This window comes from Bombina bombina, chromosome 2 (genome assembly GCF_027579735.1).
Source record: "Bombina bombina isolate aBomBom1 chromosome 2, aBomBom1.pri, whole genome shotgun sequence".
In the NCBI taxonomy this organism is placed as follows: Eukaryota; Metazoa; Chordata; class Amphibia; order Anura; family Bombinatoridae; genus Bombina; species Bombina bombina.
In genome coordinates this window covers 1213029660-1213050717 of record NC_069500.1, presented here as the reverse complement: position 1 = coordinate 1213050717, position 21058 = coordinate 1213029660, and the positions used below count along the sequence as shown (strand labels likewise).

At 37.9% G+C, this 21058-nt stretch overlaps 1 protein-coding gene across 1 annotated transcript in view; it reads right to left on the bottom strand.

The window, feature by feature from the left end:
- LOC128650191 (amidophosphoribosyltransferase) overlaps positions 1-14363 on the bottom strand; it is a gene marked incomplete in the record, with an annotated part of 250484 nt that extends 236121 nt beyond the window's left edge. Inside the window, 1 exon segment of the mRNA XM_053703937.1 lies at positions 14172-14363. Coding sequence (XP_053559912.1) covers positions 14172-14299 — 128 coding nt within the window.
- Positions 14364-21058: the final 6695 nt, after the last annotated feature.

Genomic DNA, 21058 nt, shown 5'->3' with positions numbered 1-21058 from the left:
TTCAGCTGTTCCCCTTAAAACTGAGTAGATAGAAATTCACTAGGAAATACGTCTCCAGTAATACCCACTAATTGCCTTTAATGGGTTGCAGAGAACATACCTTGTGAATTACATTATTCAATATGCACAAAAATGTATCTCTCTCTCAAGTGATGCATTAAACAATACATTTCCATGTCCCTTTAATGTCACATAAAGAAATAACTCTTAGTAGGGGAGGATAGTAGACTATTGTATATTTGCTGTTGTGTCCCCTTACCGTGGAATGTGTGCTATTGTGTAAGAACAGGATACACAGTAGAGGCTGAATGAAAATAGAAACCATTATAATACGTTAAGACTCTTTCTGTGTATATATTTTTCCCCAAAACATTATGTAAAACGTCTATTTTAAACATATCTAATTTCTTTATTTTCTTTTGTTTCAAAGGAGCTTTATTGAAAATCATACAAAATGTTACAAACTGTTCAAAATGTTGTGCTTACATTTGAGTGGTTATTCAAAGGGACAGTAAACCTTAAAAATAATGTTATATAATTCTGCACATAGTGCAGAATTATATAACATTATATTAGCCAAACTTTATAAAACCTAATGTACCCTATTCATTTTTTTTTAAAAAACGCAGTTTTACAGACCCGCTCTCTGTACTCTGCTGAGCGGGTCTGTTATATTTACTCAGCGCATCAGGCCAGCTGTATAGTCACAGCCCGGCCCGACCGCTCCATAGCACTAAGTGCAGCTCGCTCCTGCTCTGTCTGACAGCAGGAGCGAGCTGCACTGTATATAATGGCGCGGGCTGTGACTATACAGCTGGCCCGATGCGCTGAGTAAATATAACAGACCCGCTCAGCAGAGTACAGAGAGCGGGTCTGTAAAACAGCATTTTTTAAAAAAAAATGAATAGGGTACATTAGGTTTTATAATGTTTGGCTAATATAATATTATATAATTCTGCACTATGTGCAGAATTATATAACATTATTTTTAAGGTTTACTGTCCCTTTGAATAACCACTCAAATGTAAGCACAACATTTTGAACAGTTTGTAACATTTTGTATGATTTTTCAATAAAGCTCCTTTGAAACAAAAGAAAATAAAGAAATTAGATATGTTTAAAATAGACGTTTTACATAATATCTAATTTCTTTATTTTCTTTTGTTTCAAAGGAGCTTTATTGAAAATCATACAAAATGTTATAAACTGTTCAAAATGTTGTGCTTATATTTGAGTGGTTATTCAAAGGGACAGTAAACCTTAAAAATAATGTTATATAATTCTGCACATAGTGCAGAATTATATAACATTATATTAGCCAAACTTTATAAAACCTAATGTACCCTATTCATTTTTTTTTAAAAAACGCAGTTTTACAGACCCGCTCTCTGTACTCTGCTGAGCGGGTCTGTTATATTTACTCAGCGCATCAGGCCAGCTGTATAGTCACAGCCCGGCCCGACCGCGCCATAGCACTAAGTGCAGCTCGCTCCTGCTCTGTCTGACAGCAGGAGCAAGCTGCACTGTATATAATGGCGCGGGCTGTGACTATACAGCTGGCCCGATGCGCTGAGTAAATATAACAGACCCGCTCAGCAGAGTACAGAGAGCGGGTCTGTAAAACAGCATTTTTTAAAAAAAAATGAATAGGGTACATTAGGTTTTATAATGTTTGGCTAATATAATATTATATAATTCTGCACTATGTGCAGAATTATATAACATTATTTTTAAAGTTTACTGACACTTTAAAATCATTGTCCATATGGGCAATCCGACACATGCGGTATTGTAAACACAATTTAAATAAACATATACAAGGAAATATGAGACGAAAAAAAAAAAAAAAAAAAAAAAGTGGTTCTTAAAACATTTCAGAACGGTATGGTTCTCCCAACCAGTTGTGTGTTCCAATTTGTGATCTGTGATTCATAATCTTTACTCTATTGATTAAGAGAAGTTCCAATTATTTACTATAGCCAGCACATTTACCGTGCTGTCTGAGCATCTTGAGTTATCTAGGTTAGATGGTGGGTGATGCAGGAGGTATGCTTAAGGAGGTTCTAGATCTCGCTATCTTTTTTGTTGCTAGCTAGTACCCCCGGTACTCCTTACCCTGAAGGGTTTTTGCATTTAGTCCACTGTTCTAGCATGAGTTCATGTATGTCTGTTGTCCCCTGTCATATGTGGTGGTACCTTTCTAAGTGTATTAGAGCAGTGTTTCTCAGAGGGAGGAGAGAAAGAGAAATACATTATATATATATATATATATATATATATATATATATATATATATATATATATATATATATATATATATATATATATATATACACACACACACACACAGTCTCTGATAATATGATATACATATATAAATATTCCAAACCTACTGCAACCCACTCTTGATGCTTACCGGGCCCTGGACCGGTTTGGCTAAAACTTACCGGGCATTGAGGTCACTTAGGTTGAGAACCACTGTATTAGAGTGTCTACCTGTCTCTTCAGAGTCCTCACCCATTGGGGCAGTCTGTCACTTCCTGTGTTTCGGGATAAGCATCTTGGCACTGTTTAACATAAACATCAAAGCTCTACTTGTTTTGACTCAAGATTAGGTTATGAAAGGTATAGGAGTGTTTTGGGGCTGTTCTGTAGTGATTTCCCTGTTGCTATCTCTATGTGTTCAAGGATCCCCACCCAATATGTGTCCAGTCTAGGACAATCCCAGCAGGACGTCCCCCCCCCCCCCCCCCGCAATCTCTCCAGCACTTCCCAGAGGCTGTTTTGTTTATGTGCTGTAACCTGCTAGGGGGTAATATACCACCTAGATAGGAATTTGTAGCTAGACTCCTGTTCCCTAGTAGAAATCGATTATCTTTTTGTGATCTGGAATGCTACATGCCAAACTTGGAAATCAATGTCTGTTTGTAGTTCCTTCTCCCAAGCTTTTGTGTACGAAGGATGTGTGTATCTTCTACTAGTAGGAGTTTGTACAGAAGCGATATCGCGTGTGCTGTAGGAGCATCTCGCAGACAGACGCTTTTAAAAGGGAGTCACTTGTCTTGTGAGGTTGTGTTTATACCTGTGGGTCGCGAAAAAATGATAAAGTTGAGAGTGTGAGAGCCAGCTCATATTGGCATCGGGCATGATTTCTTTAATCTCACTAAGAGGTTTAAGCTTGTTCCCTTCAATCAATGCTGAGAGTGTCCAATCCCTAAAGAGTGTTTTTTGACCTGGTCTTTTCTCTTTGTGGTTCCATGGCACTGCAGGATTTTGATGGGTAGGTGTCAGTGGGGAGAACTGTGAGGATATGTTTGTTGAGGTGTGTAGGATCTTGTCCCAGTTAGTATAAAAGTCTAAAAGTAGTGGGTGGGTTGATGTTGGTCTATCTTTTCCTGAGAGCCAAGCCGTTAGGCCAGCGTTTGTTTCTAATATGTCACAGTCCAGTTGTACCCACTTTTTGTTATGGTCATTATAGCACCAGTCTAGGAGTCTGTGTAAGGCAATTGCCTGTTTGTAGGTATGTATATTGGGTACCCCAAGGCCCCCCTTTTCCTTAGGTAAATAGAGTGTTTTCTTGGTTATTCTAGGTCTGATGTCTCCCTGTATATATATTGCTCTATGATGCTCTGTATTATATGCAGATAGTTTGTCAGTAAAGGGATAGGTGTAGTCTGAAGCAAGTAAAGTAATCTAGGTAACACATTTTAAATTACGTTGATCCGGCCCACCCAGGAGATTTGCTTTTCCAGCTAGACAAATCTGCAATTAGAGTGTTTTCAAGTTAGATTGGAACACCTCTTGTGGGTCTGGTGAAAGATAAATTCCCAAGTATTTCATTTTGGATTGTTGTGTTCTTAAAAGGACAGTTTTGCAATTTCCCAGCAAGTGTCTCAGGATTATATGTAATATAAAGTAGCTCAGACTTAGTTAAATTAAGATGGAAATTTGAAATCTATCCGTATTACCTGAAAATAGTTAATGCTTTGGTCAAGGATATGTCAAAGCTAGTTTGTGTTCAGAGGTTTTGGAGCTAATTCATGATATTTGCTTGTCAGTTTGGATATTTTGAGCTAATGCTTCATGGTGATGGCTAAGAGGATTGCCTTGTACCGTTTCGGATAGAAAATCTATCAGAAAAGCTATCAGATAGAAGGTCATTTACCTTGACCCATGCTGTAGGGTTTTGGTACAGTGTGAAAATTTGGTCTATGACATTTTTACTTAATTTCATCTTGTGTAGGACTGTTTTTAAAAATCGCCAATGGACTCTGTTGAAAGCTTTTTTGGCGACCGTAGAGACTAGAACTAGGGGTATATGTAAATTAATTAAATAAAGATGTAAGGAGAACCAACATATGATGCATGTATGACTTGTAATAGTAATATTTTATGCCAAGGCCATCCGGTCCTGGGCTTTTACCATTGGGCATATTTTTTATGGATATCTTAATTTCTTCGGGTGTAACTAGCAAGTCCAGAAACTCAATGTCTGCCATGTCTAGTGTGCTCAGTTGAAGGTCGGAAAGGAATCTATTTCATCCTATCTGCAATCATTGTGGAGGTTATACAGTTTCTCATAGTACTGCCTGAATGTCTCTGCAATATTCTTGCTGTCTTTATGTATTTGGCCTGATGCATCCAATATTGTATGTATATGTGTGTTTAGTTGTTTCCGTCTGAGTGCCTTGGCCAGGGAAGAGCCTGCCTTATCATTTACATCAAAGTATATTTGTTGTAGCAATGTGGCTTTGCGCTGATACTCTTTGACAAGGTGATTGTAAAAGAGATAGGAAAGTCAAAATTAAAATTGCAAGAATCAGATAGAGGATGTAATTTTAAGACACTTAACTTCTATTTTCAAATTTGCTTTGTTCTCGTTATCTAGCTGAATGTGATATATCCTCACGGATGAGAAATATATCCTAACTTCCCAGTAGATAGTGCTGTAGGATAAATGCACCAAACACTAAAAAATACAGTGAAACCTTTACACTGTATGGGTTGTGCATCTAATAGGCAAAAAAGGAATCTTGAGTGCGCCCAAGTTTCATAAAAAGATCTTAGTCTAAAGGTGCATTATATATAAGTATTCTAATTGATTCTCAGCAAAAATGCTATAATGAATAAATAATGCAATGTTAAGTCTTATATACTGAGTTGTCCTAATTGAGCTTCAGATGTTATTTGAGTAATGGATGAGTAATAAATGGATCGTTGGTTAATATTCTATCAATTATTAGGGAGGGTAAGGGCATGCCTCTATAACCATTTAATGATACAATCATCTTTGAATAGAAACATACTTGCAATAAACAGTAAATGTATTGGCAAAAATGCTTCTAGTTAAAGTTATCACTGTTTTAGTGTTAACATTTTTCCCTGCATGTGCATCATAGCTAGATATTCTCAGTGCAGAAGCATTTTAAATACTGCAGCTGCTTAGATAGCCAGTGGGACTTGTATCAATGTCAGCAATGATGCAAATTCAGTCATTACCAAATGATACAAGCAGCTTAAAGGGACAGTCTACACCTTGGTCATCTTAAAGTCTTACCTTAGATTAAAGGGGCAGTAAACTTACAAACTAACGTTATATAATTCTGCACATAGTGCAGAATTATATAATATTGGCTTAGTGGCAGATTTATACGCAGCGGTTGACAAATATGTTCAAAAATTAGGAGCCAGTAAGAATATTTTTAGGAGCCAGACAGTTGGATTTATATATAGATATATGGATAATAACCCAAAAAGTTAGGAGCCAGGGGTAAAATTCTAGGAGCCAGTGGCTCCCAGGCTCCTGGGTTTGTCGAGCCCTGCATTAAAGGATTGCAGAGATTTTTTTTGATTTTTTTTTAAAGTTAATTTTTCCAGAACGCTGCTCCTTGCTCTACTGAGCGGGTCTGGTTTATCCGGTCGCGCCATTAAACTGAATGTAGCTCGCTCCCGCTACTAGACCAGAGCGGGAGCGAGCTACATTCAGTTTAATGGCGCGACCGGGCACGCTGTGACTAGACAGTGTTGCCGAGATGCGCTGAGGAAAAAAATCATACCCGCTCAGTAGAGCAAGGAGCGGCGTTCTGGAAAAATGAACTTTTAAAGAAAAATTCTCTGTAATCCTTTAATGTATAAATCTGCCACTAAGCTAATGTTATATAATTCTACACTATGTGCAGAATTATATAACATTAGTTTGTAAGTTTACTGTCCCTTTAAACTGCAAAAAGCTCCCTGCACCTTTTCTATATCATGTAGCAGGAATGGTAAAAAAAAGTTATTTTAAAATTAATATAGTTTCTGGCCACTTTGATATGCTGCCAAGCTCAGCCCACTGATAACATCATGATCTAGGCTGCATATGGCATCAAATCACAAAAGGCTCACTAGTTGGATTCAACAGACTGTCAATGATTGGTTGTAATGCTCATCAACCACGTGTTTTCCAGATTTGGTTTACCCCAGCGAATCAAATCCGATCGGTGAACCTACTTCACTAGCGAAGTGATGACCAAAATGTGGAAAATACTAGGGGTCAAAAGAAAGCTCCATATTGCATATAGAGCTGCCTCAAGTGGTGGTGTAGCGCATTACAACCAATCCATTGAAAAAAAACTCAAAAAGTTTGTGAGTGAAACGGGTAAAGACTGGGATGTAAAATTACCTCTAGTCCTAATGGCATTAAGAGCCACTCCAAGTAGTGCTACTAAGATGTCTTTTGAATTGATGACTGGTAGAAGAATGGTTCTACCTCAGTATCTACTGTACCGTACATCAGACCAGAAATTGATAAACGCCGCCAATACGCATCAATATGTGGAAAACCTAAGGAAGCTCCTGCAATATGCCTTTGCTCAAAGGAACTTAGAGAAGTCCGCAACTGCCACTAAAACCTATTATGATCTCAAAACGTCCAAAATGGAATATGAAATAAATGATAAAGGTTATCTTTATAACTTTGCAAGAGATCAGGTTAAGGAGAAGAAATTTCTTCCATCATGGAAGGGTACTTTTGTCGTTACTGACAAAATATCTCCCGTTGCCAATAAAATTAGGATCCCTAAAAACGATACTTTTATGGATAAATGGGTCCATATTAATCACTTGCGAGCGTACCATCCTAGATCCCAACTACAAGTCATAGAGGGAGAATGAAATGCCAAATACCCAAATGCACTAAAAGAAACATTGTAGTTTAAAAGATACCTAGCAATGAGCATGAGGGCTCAAAAAAAACGGACTCTCTTCATAGAAGGCTGTCTATGATGCATACTGTCAACACACTCACCAAGTACCGCTGACTTTAAGCCAATTCAAATACATGTGTCCTACATCTATTTAAAATTGGAAGGGGGAATTATGTCAGTGGACAATACACACACACACACACTAATTATATATATATATATATATATATATATATATATAAATAAAATCTCTCAAATAGCAAGTTTGAGCATGCTCATTTTATCACTGAATACATTCTGTGTATTCCAAATCTTAGATCAGACATAAGATACATTTCTCCTGATTAACATCGCATCTAAGAGTTCAAAAAAGAGCATCTGTCTCATTAAACAGCACAAACCCCTGGGTTGATGGAGCCAATAGTCTGTGTTTTGGTGGAAAATATGCTCAGAAGCCCTTTGAAAATTCTCAATATACATTCTGATCTGGGAGAAGCATGTGCCAACTTTCACTAACAGACACACGGGATAATTTAACACCATGGCTCACTGGATTTCGTTTGAAGCTTAATTAGATTCCGGAAAAAAAAAGTCTAGCTGGAGAAATGACTAAATATCACCTAGATGTTAAGTGACCCCTATTGAGTTTTGAATAAACGAAGTTCAGACATACGTCTCAATTTTTTAAAAAAATAGCTAAACAGAGACACATGTGAGTTTGCAGCTGTTAAATTCATTTTTAAAATGCAGCCTGTATAATTTTAAATACTGTATAAAAAAGTGTATTTGTGGACCTAAAAAGCAGTGACTAATAATAACATATTAGATAAATATTTGCTGAGCTTGATAAATACTGCAAATAGATGTATAAATGTTTGACATTTTTAACAACATTTGTTTCTTTATTTTACAGACAGCAAGATGTCCTATGAATATTAGCCATAAACATGGAAATCTTCTATTTTATCAGAGAAATTGATAAAATACTGGTGTCTGGTGTCAAATTGCACATTTATGTTATGCTAAATTAAATATAGATGCTGACAAGAGAGGTTTATTAATGCAAAAAGTTATAGTATGTTAAAAAATCACTTTATAAGGATGTATTAAATTGTTAGCAATATTGATGATGAGATCTGCATTTGCGGTTGTCTGCTGCCCACTAGGGGATTAAAACTGGTATGACAGCCAAATAAATTAACTATTGGAACACATGCAGAGCCAAATGAGCCAATCAGGGAGGCGTCTCCCAAATAACCAATGAGAGGGACAAGCACCGTGGGGCATGTCCAAATAATCACCAATGATTACAATAAGAATAAAAAAAGGCGTGTTATATCACATGATATAACCTCAATGCAAGGAGAGAGATAGAAAAAAAGTATTTTTTGTCTGCTGAAACTTGTGATTGAATAACTGGCTGCCATACTTGGGACACAATCACTTTAAGCAAAAATCTGAGACTAACTTCTTGATCTATGCAATAACCTTTCTTCATATCAGGTGATCTGAATCTACTTGAAAAAGATTGGAATACTGAATTGGTTCATGTTGGTGATGTATGACTGTTCTATATTTTTAATATTTAAATCAAAAGGTATTTGGTAACTATAACTAAATTGCAGTTAGTAATTTTAAAAGGGCACTTTATATTTTAGCTTGCATTCATAATCCTGTGTAATTTAAAACTAATATTTTGCTTGCCAAGTAATTTATAATTGTAGCCATATAAATATATTTTAGAATTTGTCTTAATTGTAGATAATTAAGAATTTATTTCAGCTTAGATAAATTGGCATATAAACTGGCTGTTTACATTAAGAATATATATATAACTTCTGGTGTCTTAATTAGAGTTGTATAGAATCATTTGTGGGCAAAATAGCTTAAGTATATTTGTCTGTAAGTTAATAAACCATACCTTGGTATCTCTCATTGTGATATTTAAATGCAACTCTGATTTGGGAGATTATTGTGAATAAGGTAATTTTTATGATCTTTGTATAGCATATAACAGCATAAACGTGTATCGTTTGATTCATAACCTGGTTCCTATAAATATAATTCATTGTGTCTATAAATTTTAACTAATATAAAGAATTTAGGAATTTACATTAATTTTAATTGTTTTGTATATGCATTTTATTGGGGGTTTGTTTTAAAGAATAATTAAATATATTGTATTATAACCCGGCCATATACTGACAAATGCTATTCAGCAAAGACCCTAGATGCAGCCCAGATTGTGATGTCATCATAGGCTGAGCTTGGCAGTCATTTCAAACTGGCCAGAAACACTATTCATTTTAAAATAACTTTTTTTACTGTTACTGCTGCGTGATATAGAAAGGGTGCAGGAGGATATTTGCAGCTTAATCTAAGGTAAGACTTTAAGATGACTAAGGTGTAGACTTTCCCTTTAACCCTTTGAGTGCTAAGGCTTTTTTAAAGGGTTTTTTATTTAATATTTTTAAAAATATTTTTTTTGTACTTTTCTTTTAATTTATTTCAGATCCCCAAGACTTACCTTTCCAACGGTGGGTCTTGGGGGTCTGTAGCTGCTTAGATGCCTGAGATACAGGCTTCTAAGCAGCATGCCCCCTGCTCCTATATTTAACATTGTTAATGTTAAATAAAGTTGCGCAGTGACGTCATCACGTTATTGCGTGTGACGTCACCACGCAAAACGGGAAGCCCCGGCGATGCCTGTCATTATGCAGCACCGATCGCCGGGGCAGGAGCGGGTGGGAGCCCCCAGATCTCCCTCAAGTTGGGAGAGTGCTAGTGACGGCTCTGAGCCGTCATTAGCACCAGAGTGGGAAACTTTGTGACGGCTCAGAGCCGTCATTAGCACTCAAGGGGTTAAAGGGACAGTCAACTCCAAAAATTGTATTTTGTTTAAAAAGATAGATAATCCCTTTATTACCCATTCCCTAGTTTTGCATAACCAACATGGTTATATTAATATACTTTTAACCTCTGTGATTACCTTGTATCTAAGCCTATTTTGACAGCCCCCTGATCACATAGCTATTTATTTATGATCTATTGACTTGCATTTTAGCCAAAAAGTGCAGTGTCATCCATAACCCATGGACGTGAGATCAGTTATCTATATGTAGACTTACCAGAAGTCCCACCCGATTGTTCATTCTGTCCCAGTTTGCCTGGTGTCTGGTATTTAAATGGACAGTCTGGTATTTCTGTTTTTTGTCCGGTAAAATACTTCGTAAACGGACAGTTTTGGGTCCATTCTGTCCATGTGCCTTACTGACTGCTTGACAATCTTTATTTACTGTCAGTGACACTGTGAAGCTGAATAGCGCAGAAGTGAGTGACATCAGTTACATGATGTGCAGCAAGCGTGAGGGTAGGCAGCATATGAGGTACACAGCACTATGGGACATGCAGTTGCCATTGTAGCAAGATGCTAACAGTCCGCCCCGGGTGACACATTAACCCCAGCAGAGTCAGTGACTAGGGCAGGGTATTTTCCTGGTACACATGGCTTTGCGGTCACATAATGAGCATCAGACTGCAAGCCAAGGGCTACTGCTGGTCACTGAGCAGGCATTGCTGTAGCAGCAGCTACATGTGCTCAGTAGCAGACACTATGTAAATAGTTATATATGTAACTTTTTTTATCCTATGTGTACAGTGCACAGGTGCGTTATGTTTACAATAAAGCTATGTGAACATTAGACAACATTTCCACTGTATGCTTAGTCGTTTCCATAGCAGCAGTGACAGAGTGCCGCCATCTTGTTATATGACCTTTGCCTTAGCAGATCACTTCCAGGTTAAGTGTTCACACGTGTGCGGAGTCTGTGTACTAGGTAAGTGACTGTTGTAAGTTACGCATTATCTCTGTAATATGTGCATTGGGTGCTGCTCTGTAATGGGGACATTTCACGCCTGGCATATTATATGGTGCAATGCTGTGTAATAATGAGCTTGTGCAGATAGAACTCATTCTGGGGAACTGCTTAGCAAAAGCTGTGATCTACGATAGGCAGTGATCACAAAGGTTAATTACTAATTATAGGGCTATTTACCATATCTGTCTCTGTATAGCAAGCCTCTCTGGACAATCAGTTCCGGTCGACAATCACCACACCCCTGACCACACACCCCACTGGCACCGCTCCAGATGGTCCTAGTTTCACCTCTAAAAATTATGGTAAGCCTATCTATATGGCCCACATGAACTAGCAGTCTCCTGTTGTGAAAAGCAAATAAAAAAGCATGAGATAAAAGGCTGTCTGTATTGGCTTAGAAACAGGCAGAAATTTAGAGGTTAAATGTTATAAAGTATATTAACCCTTTGAGTGCTGACGGCTCTGAGCCGTCACAGAGTTTCTCACTTCATGAGCACTCTCCCACCTTGAGGGAGATCTGGGGGCTCCTAAATGCTCCTACCCCGGCGATCGTGCCTGTAGAGTGACAGGCATCGCCGGGGCTTCACGTGATGCGCAGTGACGTCACGCGCAATAACGTGATGTCACTGTGCAACTTTATTTATACTTAACAATGTTATGTATAGGAGGAGGGGGCATGCTGCTTAGAAGCCTGTATCTCAGGCATCTAAGCAGCTACAGACCCCCAAGACCCACTGTTGGAAAGAGAATCACATAATCTTTCCAATAGTGTAAGTCTTGGGGGTCTGAAAAGAAAAAAAGATGTTTTTTCAAAAATGTAAAAAAATAAAAACAACCTTAGAAAATATTAGCACCCAGGTGGGAAAGTGCTTAGCACTCAAAGGGTTAATATAACAATGTTGGTTGTGCAAAGCAGGGGAATGGGTAATAAATGCGTTATTTATGTTTTCAAACAATAACAATTTTGGTGTTGACTGTCCCTTTAAGCTCTCTGAGCAGGTACTGCTTTAAAATGTTGGTGCATGGAGCATACCTAAATACACTTTGGGAACAGCTTTAGCTTTTATTAGAAGCATTTTTGCTAAAACATGTATATTGCAAATACATAAATAATAATTTTGGGCTGGAATACCCTTTAATAAAAAAGACTCTAGGATACAAAAGTGAGAAATGTGTCTTTTCACATATAGAACACAGGGCAAACTAAACTAGTCTGACTAGTGACTAATTCCGGTTGATAGGAACCTCAGTGATAATTGTGATGCTATGTAGTTCATAGTTATAGACATTCAGAAAGAAGTTTTTTTTTTCTACTTGTAGTAAGGGTGTTCTGTTATGTTTGCCTACCTACAATAAACTTGCAAATACTCTATGCACGCATGCACTCACTGCCGCAGTCGGCAAATATTACAGAACACGGTCCACAATTTTAGCACTAGCTGAGGACATGAAAATATCAGTGGCAAAAAAAGGCAATATGCAATATGTTCTTTTATTCAGTATATTGAATATTATTATACAGATGTAATTGATTAAAGGAGTCAACGTATTTCAATAAAGCAGACATAATATAAATAGTTACAAACATTCCCTTTCATGATGAAACACTAATACATGCCCATTTTTTAACTATTTATATTATGTCTGTTTTATTTAAATACGTTCACTCCTTTAATCAAATACATCAGTATATTCATATTCACTATACAAAATAAAAGAACACAGTTGTAGGAAGCCTTTTTTGGCACTGATACAGTATATTGATGTCCCCAGCTAGTGCCAAAATTGTGGACGGTGTACTATAATATTTGCCGACTGCGGCAGTGAGCGCATGTGTGCAAGGGGTATTTGCAAGTTTATTAAAGGCCTTGTGTTCTAATATTTGACGACTGCGGCAGTGAGCACACGCGTGCAAAGGGTATTAGCAAGTTTATTGTAGGCGTGACCTTAAAGGGACACTGAACCCAAATTTGTTCATTTGTAATTCAGAAAGAGCATGCAATTTTAAGCAACTTTCTAATTTACTCCTATTATCAATTTTTCTTCGTTCTCTTGCTATCATTTTTTAAAAAAATAAGGCATCTAAGCTTTTTTTTGGTTTCAGTACTCTGGACAGCACTTTTTTATTGGTGGATGAATTTATCCACCAATCAGCACGGACAACCCAGGTTGTTCACCAAAAATGGGCCGGCATCTAAACTTACATTCTTGCATTTCAAATAAAGATACCAAGAGAATGAAGATAATTTGATAATAGGAGTAAATTCGAAATTTGCTTGAAATTTCATGCTCAATCTGAATCACGAAATTAAATTTTTGGGTACAGTGTCCCTTTAAGCATTACGTAGGTAGGCAAACGTAACGCAGTAGGCAAACACAACAGAACAACGGCAATTCTTAGCGATATCAGATTTATTTTTTTAATGTGTCTACAAAGTAATATGTGTGTGTGTGTTGCAAATGGGACTAACACATTTAATTTCTGATATATACAAAATGGATTCATAAAAATTGCAGCCAATTAAACCAAGCAGTTTGGTGGTAGCCCGAAGAGCCAGCAAAGTTGACTTGGTTGCCACCTTGGGCACTCCTGTCATTGTTTTAAATTTAAAAAAAAAAAAACGGAAGAAAATAAAGGATTTTACAACATGTGAACAGCTAACAAACACTTCATGGGAAAAGAGAAATAGAATAAACGTTTTTATTACAGATTTTTTTTTTTAATAAATACATTCCCTATTGAAATGATGTAAATATACTACCTGTAGCTATATAACGGGTAGAACTATATTCTATAGTGAGGAATAAAGGGGTAAATCTATATACATTAAAGAGGGAACAAAACCCTGTTGACAACAGATGGACTTTGAATAATACGGGTTATATAGGGGGCAGCAACGTAACATATTTGCAAACACAAGTAATATAAAGAGACATTTAACTACGCATGAGCATAGCTCAGATAAACGAGTTCTGAAAGCGAGATGGACAGATTGTTGGTTGGATACAAATGCATTTGTGTACCCAGTAATGACGCAGCATCATCCAACGAATAGAAGCATCATACGTTCGGATGCATTTGTACCTACGCATCTAACTTATTTACCTGTGCTGCAATCCCACCAGCCCCAGCGTGATGACATGGGGCACATCCAACTGTGTGGGCCACTTGTCTGATGCGATGCAGCCAAACACCCCACACTCTTCACGGATACCCAGCTCCTCAAACTCCATAGCAGCGCACACACGTGGGACTCTTGTGTCTGAATAATAAGCCCCCACTTCCTGAGCGAGTAGTACGGTGAACGACAGGGTGCAAACTCCACCCTCGGGGAGGAGAGAAATGTTCTAAAAACAGACAGACGTAGAGGTTAAGAGCCAAGTTGTGTTAAAATTAAGAAAGAAGTAAAGAATGGAAGCAAAATAGTGAGACAAGATTACACCGGAGGGTAAACTACAGTCTTAGACATACGATGTGTTCATCCCAGGAATCAGAATTCAGTGTCAAACCAATCATTTTGTCTTTTGAAAGAAATCTCCTAACATGGATTACACAAATTTCTTTCATGCATATGGAATATCCAACATACTCCATTTTTTTCTTTCAAGAAGACATTATTTAAATGTTACTGAAGGGACCATACACTACGTTACAATGCACTTGTAATTAATAGAACATTAAAGGGACAGTATACTCCGAAATTTAAACTTCAAATTTACATTTGCATTATGTATTAAACATAAGTTTCATTCATTACTTTTTAAATAATTAATTTTTTAGCCTATTAATTTGATCCCAAATCTTTGCCCCCTTGTATGTTAACTGTCCGCCTACCGCTTCGCCGTTTTCTTTTTAATATTTGTAAGTAATTTCCATCCACCTATTGTAAAAATAGCTGTCGCGCTTTGAACAAGATTTGTGAACGCGCAACGTTGACATCATTATTTCCTGCTTTCTTCTTTACATAGGTTTGCGCATGCGCAACTTACGACGTTCCCGTGAAGCGATCGATGCTTAGAACATCAGGTATAAGAGAGCATGCATGCGCAGTCGATTCTTGATAAGACGCAACAGCCGCTCTGTAGAGACAAGCGTGAGTGAGCTTTAGTGGGAGGAAATGTGGACGTGTAAATATTTTGCATGTTGGAAGAACAGAATTTCTCTATACCGCCCATCTTAGATATGTCATCGAGGGGTTGGAGAACGAACGGCAATTAACGGTTGCAGACAAAAAAGTAAGATTAAATAAAACATCTAAATATGAATATTTATTGAAAATAAATAATGTGGTTTCAATTTAATGCTACCAATGAACATTGCCTTAAATTTTCTTAACTATGAATTTACTGACCCTTTAAATGTACAGTAGAATCTCAATTAACCGGCACCCATGGGGATTGGTATATTCCGGATAAGTGTATTTCCGGTTGCTTGAGAGTCACTATTAAAAATATGTCTAACTAGTTCTCTAATGGATCACATGGGCAGGAGCCGGTTAGAGGCGCACACTAGACAGGATATACGTATCGTATGAGGCTTCAACAGGATGCTTAATCAGTAACAAATTCCCAGAACGGCTCAATGCAAGCTGATGCAATCGTAAGTGCAGCGGTATACCTGTATTCTGTCCCTATTACTTAGCAGATAAGTGTGTCTATCGCTCTATTTAATGCAGCTACCGCAGCTCCTGCTGTTTAAACAGATCCGGACTGTTTCTTTAGCACATTTATGCTCACGTATATGCTATAACATTTTATGCACTAACATTTTTTTTTTCCGGTTGCTTAAGAGTGCCGGTTGCTTGAGTTCCGGATAATTGAGATTCTACTGTACTTGTTTTCTTCTTCATTGAGACAGAAAGCATATTCAGCTAGATTACGAGTTGTGGCGTTATGGCTGCTCGCAAATAGAGCATATGTTATTTTCATTGCGCACTTTTCATAACGTCGGTATTACAAGTCTGAAAAGAACCTCGTTACCCATTGCGGTGATACGAGTACCGCGTTTATTTCCCTAGCATAATCATGGACACGTAATGGATTCTCCCATAGAGATCAATGCAAACTGAAGAATAGACAGATTTTTCATCTAACACTCGATATCGCGAGAACTACACACTGCTCTGTCATATTACGCATACAACATAATGAACACGAAAAAGAATCAGATCAAATGTACAAAGAACAATCGCTCACACAACATAGCACATACGCATTCAACATTCACAATCCTTTACAACAAATACTACACAACATTTACACTAAACAAGGATTATCCAAATACGTTGCGATCTGCATCACAGAACAAAACAACATGAAACAAGAATTGCACACTGATACACAAACAAAACATTCGCAATGCCGATTAGGAAACATTATTTAAAAAAAACACATTTACAATACTTAACAAATATGATACAAACAGAAATCAGCATTTAGATTTTGGGATACTAAATTAGGAGAATGTCATGCAAAACGATCACTATTACATCATCATTATTGACATTCCAGAAATACATATGTGCATTTAGAAACTCGATATGAGCATGCGCAAAATCTACTACTCCACATTGCACACATGCAAATCAAAACTAAAGCACACCTGGACCTCCTTTACTTTGCAAACCGGTACATCATTAACCATTTACATAGGGAATATAAGCACGGTCTAAGCATGTTTTTTTTTTTTTACTGTATTGCTTTTTGGAGATAGGTGCAGGTCTAGGCGATGGAGGTTTCTGAGAGTTAGCGAGTTAGTAAAAGAGAGAGAGTGAGTGAGAGTTAGTGAGGGAGAGTTTGTGAGAGTTTGGGTGAGTGTGCAAGTGCTGTTTTTTTGTACATTGCATAAACACATTTACACGCAAACACATTCAAAACATAAATACACATATCAGTAGCACTACATTGACACACATAAACTCCATATCCCATTCCCTTTAATCCCATACCCATCCCATAGTTAGAATTTGTTTGATTTACACCAATTTATTGTTTACATGCCCTCATTTACTCCTTTTTTTATACGTTTGTCTGTTAATTAATACCCCTTACCCTATTTTTTTTAATAACATTCACAATTTGAGAACTTTTTTAAGTTCATTATTTTGACCACCTTTCATTTGGGCACTTTCACATTTGAAACAAGTACGGCGGGAAGGAGGGCTATGGGAGAGCCGAGGCAGAAGATCAGCGCGGATCTCTTAGAGCTTATTATGCAGCATGTTAGTCAACAGATTAGGGAGCAGGTTATGCAGGAGAGAGGGACAGGGAGAGGAACTAGAGAGGGGGAGAGGTCAGGGTGGGCCCAGCCACATTGTTGAAGATGAACAAGTGGCTGGGCCCAGTGGTGTAGAGCAGGAGCGCAGACGGTGCATTACAGTCCGGACAACATAACGGGAAGGAGAGGTATACCACGGAGGAAAAGGAGGTCCTTATAGCAGCCTATATGGAGTGGGCTAGGAGGCTGCAGGCACCGAAGGCCACCCCTTCAGAGAAGAAAAAGTTGTGGCTGGAGATCACGGATGTATTCAACGCAGTGGGGGAATTCAAGAGGGATGTCAAATCAATAGAGCACCGCTACCGGGACTGCAGAAGTGAACTCAAGAAGAAGATTGCAAGGGAGAATGAATACCATGCAGGGACCGGTGGCGGGCCGGAACAGACATTTGTGTACAGCCGCTGGGAGGACATGCTGCGTCCAAACCCCTCCGAGGTGGCCATAGTCGGTATCGAAGGAGGAATTGATACCGGGAACCTGCGCCTCTCATCTGCTGGTAAGCTCATTTAATAATCTCTTTACATCCACCTCATAACCCATCCACACGCAAAAGAAATTAGGGCTATGACTAACGCAATTACTCTTTTTTTCAACATTATTACAGAAACTCATTCAGAATTACCTTGAGAAAGTTGGATTTGAACAAAAGCCATCACATTAGTATCTAGTCTACAGATTAGGTGTGCATTTAAATAGATAATAGCACGCAAAAACACATTCATATTGACCATCTAGATATCCGAAAGACGGGTTTGCAAATACGTAAATCGTATTGATTGTTTTTGGTTACAATTGAATTACGAAGGCAGCTTTATTAATACACTTTCAAATATAACATTTACATCTTTCTTTGGAACTGTGCTAATATCTCTATTTCTTTAATTTTTAAATATACAGAGTCTGAGGCCGGAGAGGAGGAAACACAGCACGAATAGGCCTCGGGGAGAACTGGAAGATATCACTAAACCTTCCCCCCCTGAAGAAGCCCCCCCTGCAGAAGAGATCCCTGCAGCAGCCCTCCGTGCAACAGCAGCCCTGTGCATTTGTCCGCCATGCACCTGCAGCCCGCCGTGCACCAGCTCCTCCTGAGGAGAACATCCCTCCAGAGATACCAGAGGTGGAGCTGATGAGGGCCTTCCTGTTAGAAATGCAGAGCTCCCAGAGGGAGCAACAGGCACACAGAGAGTTAATGAAAAACGCAATGAACCGCCTGCTGGAAGGACAAAATAATATCTTGTAGGTCCTCCGGGAGGTGGCAAGCAGACCAGGAATGGGAAGACCCTGATCTCCTGGACCATCAGCTCCTGGACCATCTGCTCCACAGCCTCCTCCATCTCCTCCTCTGCCTCCTCCTCTGCCTGGTGAATCCCCAACCACTCATAGTACTCCTCCTCCCCTTCCTCCACAACCATCTCCAAGGAGGACTCGTCGGAGGGGGCATTTGCCCTCCCCAGAGCCTCCGTCTTGTGGGAAGAAGGGAAGGAGGAAGAAATAATTATGTATATTTTTTTTTTTTTTTTTTTTTGTTATTTAATGTGTAAAGGATAGGTATGTGATGATGTTGTCTTCTTACACTTGTGGAGCACACTCTGTATTGAATAGGCTTCTATAGGCCCGGCTCCATGGAAGCAGATTGTTTGCAGAGTGTGTTTTACAAGTGTGCTTAGACAACAACATCACATGCTGTCCTTGTTGATTAGATTGATTGTTTTTTGTAATGTGATGTCCAAACTGTTCTCCTAATACAAAACAATGACTATTACATTTATACATGATGGCATATCACTGTGTTGATGCCAACAACACAGCTTAAATGACAGTCAACATCCTGAATTATTGTTGGTTAAAAAGAAATATAATCCCTTTATTACCCATTGTCCTGTTTGGAATAACCAACACTGTTATATAAATACACGTTTTTACCTCTGATTACCTTGTATCTATGCCTCTGCAAACTGACCCCTTATTTCAGTTCTTTTGACAGACATGCATTTTAGCCAATTAGTGCTCACTCCAGGGTAACTATACGTGCATGAGCTCAATGTTTTCTATATGAAACACATTAACTAATGCCCTCTAGTGGTCAAAATGCATTAAGATTAGAGGTAGTCTTCAAGGTCTAAGAAATTAGCATATGAACCTCCTAGGTTTAGCTTTCAACTAAGAACACCAAGAGAACAAAGCAAAATTGGTGATGAAAGTACAATGGAAAGTTGTTTAAAATTACATTTCCTATTTCAATCATGAATCTTTTGTTTGACATGACTGTCCCTTTAAACAAGAACATATGCTAACAAATACTAATCCTTAGGGCTTGTTCGTATACATACACGTGTTTGTTAAAACAAGCAAATATTTGAATTTTATAATAGGCCTGTATGCCATATTTCTCTCTGTGTTAAATAAAGTGTATATTTTTCAAGATGGATTAAAGTGTTTTACTTATTTAGGAAATTGATTTCACTTAAAAGGTGCATCAAAGCATAAAATTCACTTACATGATTTTGACAGAGCATAACATTTTAAACAACATTCACGTTTACTCATATTCTTTGAATCGTTATCTTGTTATGCTTTGCTGAAATGTTTATCTAGGAAAGCTCAGGAGCAGTAAAGGACATAGCTTCGATCTCCTGATTGGCGGCGGCATATATCTACCGATTGTCATTGCCTCACCCATGTGTTCACTTAAAAACTAGTAGTGTATTTATGCACCTTAAACACATTATACCAAGAGACTGAAGCACATTTGAGAATAGAAGAGAATTGGAAACTGGGTTCAAATTGTATGTTCAACATAAGTAATGAAAGATACATTTAGGGTTTCATGTCTCTTTAAGAGTTACATTTGAAATACATGCTCACAGTACTATATTTAGAGAAGAACATGTGGAATCGATACATGACACGATATTGAGCATTTACATTAAGAAGAAATATCAGGACATAACATCTAGAATAAGTATACATCTCATATATATTTATCATATGATAAAGGTTAATGCATATTGAGAAATTAATTCAAATACAAATGCGCATGTTTAGGAATTTTAAATGTAGAAAATTAAACATAACACATTAATTACTTTTTAATGTGATGGAGTATATTCATCGCTGAACATTCATGGATTAACACTTGCCTCAAAATATATTCGGGATCAACAACACATTGCCTTCATTTGTTTCTTCCACAAGACAGCCATCAATAGATATTTATTTGCTCTTTATCATCTATGTTTCAACAATGTACATGATTGACACAATCCATAATCCAAGAAAATCATGGTTTTAAACTTGTGTTCTTATTCGCAAACGTGGCAAATCCAATATTGCGGGACAACGTAATCCAATCAAATGACGGATTTAACACCTTTGCATGTGACGTCTTACACAACATGGAGCATCCGATATTGCGGAACAACGTAATCCAATCAAATGACGGATTTTACACCTTTGCATGTGACGTCTTACGCAATATGGCGCATCCTATATCGCGGAACAACGTAATCCAATCAAATGACGGATTTTACACCTTTGCATGTGACGTCTTACGCAACATAGCGCATCCGATATCGCGGAACAACGTAATCCAATCAAATGACGGATTTTACACCTTTGCATGTGACGTCTTACGCAACATGGCGCATCCGATATCGTGGAACAACGTAATCCAAACAAATGACGGATTTTACACCTTTGCATGTCAATAGCAAACT